This window comes from Tetrao urogallus (genome assembly GCF_951394365.1).
Source record: "Tetrao urogallus genome assembly, chromosome: 26".
NCBI classification, from domain to species: Eukaryota; Metazoa; Chordata; class Aves; order Galliformes; family Phasianidae; genus Tetrao; species Tetrao urogallus.
The window spans coordinates 830,347-835,687 of NC_136839.1; the positions used below are offsets into that span (position 1 = coordinate 830,347).

At 65.8% G+C, this 5,341-nt stretch overlaps 1 protein-coding gene across 1 annotated transcript in view; it reads right to left on the bottom strand.

The window, feature by feature from the left end:
• Positions 1-5,139, bottom strand: part of THRA (thyroid hormone receptor alpha) — a gene marked incomplete at both ends in the record, with an annotated part of 5,486 nt that extends 347 nt beyond the window's left edge. The window contains 7 exons of the mRNA XM_079547184.1: positions 35-293; positions 612-758; positions 1,886-2,091; positions 2,574-2,721; positions 2,810-2,910; positions 4,082-4,143; positions 5,087-5,139. Coding sequence (XP_079403310.1) covers positions 35-293; positions 612-758; positions 1,886-2,091; positions 2,574-2,721; positions 2,810-2,910; positions 4,082-4,143; positions 5,087-5,139 — 976 coding nt within the window. The remainder of the gene's footprint in view (positions 1-34; positions 294-611; positions 759-1,885; positions 2,092-2,573; positions 2,722-2,809; positions 2,911-4,081; positions 4,144-5,086) is intronic.
• Positions 5,140-5,341: the final 202 nt, after the last annotated feature.

Here is a 5,341-nt window from a genome sequence, read left to right on the forward strand (position 1 = left end):
CCCCCCCCCCCCCAAGCCCAGGGTGGCCGCTGACCTGAGGACATGAGCAGCACGGCCTGCAGCAGGGCCACCTCGGTGTCGTCCAGGTTGAAGGCAGACAGCGACTTGCCGAGGTCGAAGATGGCATCAGACACGACCCCCAGCCCTCCGTTTTTCAGCTGCTCGCGTTTGACGGCCATTTCCCCGCTCAGCGTCAGCGTTTCGCTCTCGGGGTCGTAGCGCACGGCCGCTCGCAGCGACATGATCTCCATGCAGCAGCCCTTCAGCAGGATGATCTGATCCTCGCACGGCAGCTGTGGGGCGCAATGTCAGAGGGACTGCGGGACCCCCAACAGCCCCATATCCCACATCCCATAACCTCCCGCAGCACTGAGTGGGGCTGTGCGACCTCCCTTCCCTCCCCCGTGTCCCCATATCCCATATCCCTCCCCACAGTGCTATCAGTGGGGCTGCCACCCCCCAGAACCCCGTACCCCACGTCCCGTATCCCCCCTCACAGCATTGTCAGCAGAGCTGCGGGCCCCCCCCCAACCCCATTCTGCCTATGCCCCCATAGCTGCTCACTGTGGGACCCCCACACCCCCCCTAACCCCTCCCCCCCCCCCCATTACCTCTGAGAACATGGGCAGTTTTTTGGCAAAGTCGACCACGCGGGTGATGGCCGGCGTGATGATTTTTGTAAACTCGCTGAACGCCTCCAGGTCCACTTTGTCCCCGTCAGGCATGGAGGCCATGGGCGACTGGCCGATGTCTTCGGGCTGGGGGAAGGGGGCACAAGAGGTGGATGGGAGGGACAGAATGGCTGGGACCACTCCCACCCCCTGGGGACACGGGGGAAACTGAGGCAGGGCAGCGTGGGACGGCAGCCAGGAGAGGGAGCAGCGCAGACAGGGGAAGGGCCGCCCTGCAGGCACAGCTGTCCCCTTCGGTCACCGCTCACCCCAAACCCTCCCCGGGGGTGACACGCTCAAGGACACACGGTGACAGTGACACCCCCAGGCCCACGATCCTGGTGCCAGATGGGGACAGAGTGTGGCCACCATGCCTGCGCTGAGCGTGCCGGGGCAACGGAGCTGGATGGAGATGGTGCACAGCAGCAGTGAGCACAACGAGTGCAGCAGTGTGAGCACAGTGTGAGCACAATGTGAGCACAATGAGTGCAGCAGTGTGAGCACAGTGTGAGCACAAGGAGCACAACAGTGTGAGCACAATGTGAGCACAATGTGAGCACAAAGAGCACAGCAGTGTGAGCAAATGTGAGCACAAGTGCAGCAGTGTGAGCACAGTGTGAGCACAGTGTGAGCACAAGGAGAACAGTAGTGTGAGCACAGTGTGAGCACAAGTGCAGCAGTGTGAGCACAGTGTGAGCACAGTGAGCACAATGAGTGCAGCAGTGAGCACAGTGTGAGCACAATGTGAGCACAAGGAGCACAGCAGTGTGAGCACAATGTGAGCACAATGAGCATAGCAGTGTGAGCACAGTGTGAGCACAAGGAGCACAACAGTGTGAGCACAATGTGAGCACAATGTGAGCACAAAGAGCACAGCAGTGTGAGCAAATGTGAGCACAAGTGCAGCAGTGTGAGCACAGTGTGAGCACAATGTGAGCACAAGGAGAACAGTAGTGTGAGCACAGTGTGAGCACAAGTGCAGCAGTGTGAGCACAGTGTGAGCACAAGAAGCACAGCAGTGTGAGCAGTGTGAGCACAAGGAGCACAGCAGTGTGAGCACAATGTGAGCACAATGTGAGCACAAGGAGCACAGCAGTGTGAGCACAGTGTGAGCACAACAAGTGCAGCAGTGTGAGCACAATGTGAGCACAAGGAACGCAGCAGTGCTCAGCCTGCAGTGCCTGGGCAGGTGCAGGGCCCCTCGTTGCCCTCACCAGGAATTTCCTCTTCTGCTTCCAGTGGCTGCCCTGCGCGTTGGTGCTGCGGTGCGCCTCGGTCACCACGTGGATCAGCTCCCACTCCTCTGCGCTGGGGCTGGGCCGGTGCTGCAGCGATTTGATCATCTCCTCCTTGCGCCGCCGCTCCCGGTTCTCCTCGATCAGCTTCCTCTTGGCTACGCGCTTCGAGTCGTCCAGCACCACTGCGGGGCGGCCATCAGCACAGCCCCACATCCCAGCGCTGCTGGGTGCCCCAAACCGCCCCACAGCTGCACCGGGCGCCCTGCCCCACGCTGTGCACAAGTTGCACAAGCCAGGTCCTCCCCGACCGCTCGCACGGCTGCAAAAGGATCCCCCCAAACACCCCACAGCACCGCCGGCTGTGCTGGACGCCCTGATCTTCTCTGTGGCTACATGAGGCACCCCGACCTGCCCCGTGGCGTGCACATACCCCACGCACCCCAACTGCATCTGCTAAAGGGTCCCCAAAGCCCCTCTGCACCCTGGGTGCTCCCCAGCTCAGCCCTGCAGCAGGCACCCCAAGCTGCCCCACGGCACCGCCGGCTGTTCCAGGTACCCCAACCTGGTCCTGCAGAGGCACCAGACACCCTGCTCACCGCACTGGGCTCCCACAGCGCCCTACAGCTGAGGTTGTGACCCCAACCCGCCCCCCGCCCGCACTCACAGTCCATGGCCATGCCCACAGAGATGCACTTCTTGAAGCGGCACAGCTGGCACTGGTTGCGGGTGATCTTGTCGATGACGCAGCACCCATCGTACTTGCACGAATACGTGGGGTGCAGGTTCTTCTGGATGGTCCGACGGAAAAAGCCCTGGGGTGGGGGTGGGAGGGGGTCACAGTGAGACCCCTGGCCTCGCTGCTCCCCCTCCCCCCCCCCCCCACAGCCCATCCCCCCTCACCTTGCAGCCCTCGCAGGTGATGCAGCGGTAGTGGTAGCCGGTGGCTTTGTCCCCGCACACCACACACTGTTCATCTTTGTCCAGGTAGCTAGGGATGTACCCTGGGGGGGGACAAGTCAGAGCCCCCCTCCAAGCTTCAGCTTCCCCTCTGCCCAGAGCCGACTGCTGCCCCCACCCCTCTGCAGGTCTCCGTAAGAGATGTGGGGTGCAGGGGCCCCAGCGGTGCCAGGAAGGAAGTGGGGTGGGGGGACTCGGCAGGGATGCTCCGGCAGCTTAAGGGTTAACAGCTGGGGGGCTCCGTGCCCCCCGCAGCAATAAAGCGCCCATTCTCCAGGGCTGGCTGTGAGGGGGGGGCATCCCCTGGGCACACAATGGCCCCACTGTCCACTATTGTCCGGGGTCCCCCGGCCTTGGGGCCGCCCTCTCAGCACCGACCTCACGGGGAGACTGAGGCACAGAGCACCTGCACAGGGACCCCCACTGTCCCCCTTTAGTTCCACAGACCCCCCCCCCCCCCCACCCTGCAGGGGGAGGGGCACACACAGGGAGGGAGGGGGAGGGCTGGCATCCCCCCCTTCTCCTCCCCCCTGGATCCCGCCGGCGCCAGCCGCTCCCCGCTGGGGAATGGGGCAGGGCTGGTGCCCAGCCCAGGGGTCAGTGCCCGCCTGGGGCCCCCTTATCTCCCCCCCCCCACTGCACTGCTGGGCCCGATAGTGCCACCGGGGGGGGGGGGCAGCACCCAGCGGGGACATGGGGCACCGGGAACCCCTAGGGACTCACCAGGGACAAGGGGTGGGTAGGGACCCCTGGGGACCCAATGGAGGATACGGGATGTTGGGGGCCATAATGGACATGGAGTTTGCAGGGAACCTGGGCACCCAGCAGGGATGCAGGAGGGACCTTGGGGGCACATAGCAAACGTGGGGCGTAGGAGAACCCTGGGGACCCAGCAGGGATGTGGGAGGAACCCTTGGGGACATGGGGTGCAGGGGACAAAAGGGTGCCAGCAGGGACGTTGGGCAGAGGGGACACTGCGGTCCCGAGGGTGCACAGGGACCCTGGGGTGCTGGGAGGGACACGAGGTGCCTGTGGGACCCAGGGGACCCTGCTTGAATACGTGGTACCTGGGGGCGGGGGGGGCTGGGGGTGCTGAGCAGCCCCAGCAGAGACGTGGGTGCATGGGGAAACCAGGGTGCTGAGGGGCGCAGTGGGGTGACACGGGGGTCCCAGTGGTGATGTGGGGTTACCAGAGGGGACAGGGGGGTCCCGTACCTGACATGCTGCTCTTCACCAAACATTGGCTGCTCTTTCTTTTGCGCTTGCCATCCAGCCACCTGGGGGGGGGGGGGGGGGGCACAGTGTGACTCGGGGTCCCCACACCCTCCTTGCACCCCACCCGTGCCTCCCACCCCTGGGGGGGGTCCCAGGGGGCTGACGCCACACGTGGAGACCGCGACGCAGCCTTGCGGGTGACGTGGGGCCTCGAGGGAACCCCAATGTGGGACACGGCACTGCCTTAAGGGGGGGGGCTGAGGATGGGTGGGTGGGGGAAGTGAGTGGGGGAGGGGCAGGGAAGGGTGGGGGAGGGGCTCTCATTTACAGTCAAAGACAAAATGTCCTTTTGGCTCACGGGGAAGTGACATCAGCGGGCGCAGCCAATAGGCGGCGGCGGGGGTCTGCGCCTCAACCCCCCCCCCCCCTGCACACGCGCATGGGCAGAGAGGGGACCCGGCACCACGGGGACGGCACCCAGAGGGGGGTGGGGGCAGCACCCAGGGGTGCCCCAGCGCCCCCGAATGGGGCAGCAGGGCTGGGAGCTGCCGGGGGGGGGGACAAGTGCCAGCCCAAGGTGACCCCAGGCCTGGCCCCCCCCAGGGCACGTGAGCTGCCGCCGCACTCCCAAAATAGCCCCGGGTGCTGGCAGGGCCGATGGGGGGCCCAGGCTGGGGGGGGCCGCGTGTGGGGGGGGGGGGGGGGGGGCTGAGGATAGGCGTGCATGGGGCGCGGGCACGTGTGGGGGGACACAGGGTGATTGGGGGGCAGCGGGACACGGGGATACCGGGGGTGTGGGCGACGGATGGGGATGCAGGGGACGGAGGGGGAAAACAGGCGGCACAGGACGCCGGGGGGCTGCAGGGACACTGAATGCACGAGGACACAAAGGGAAATGTGGGGCACTGGGGCACGGAGGGCACGGGAACACACCAGGACACAGGCATGGGGGTGTGCGGGGACACAGCGTGCAGCGCAGTGGGACGCAGCCCAGCAGGGCCTCACCGGGTGTCCTCTGGCTCCGACAGCGGGTCCAGGGTGCTGGGCTTCTGTTCCATTCACCGCAATTCCATCAAGGAGCGCCCAGCACCGGCCGAGTGGGCTCCGTCCTGCCACCGCTGCCACGCGCTGGGGGGCCACGGCGGGGGGGGGGGGGGGGCTACGATGCGCGCCCCATGGCGCCCACCTCAGTGCCGGGCTCCCTGCAGCATCCCGGGGGGGGGGCCTGCACAGATAGAGCGCGCTGAGCCCCCACGGCGG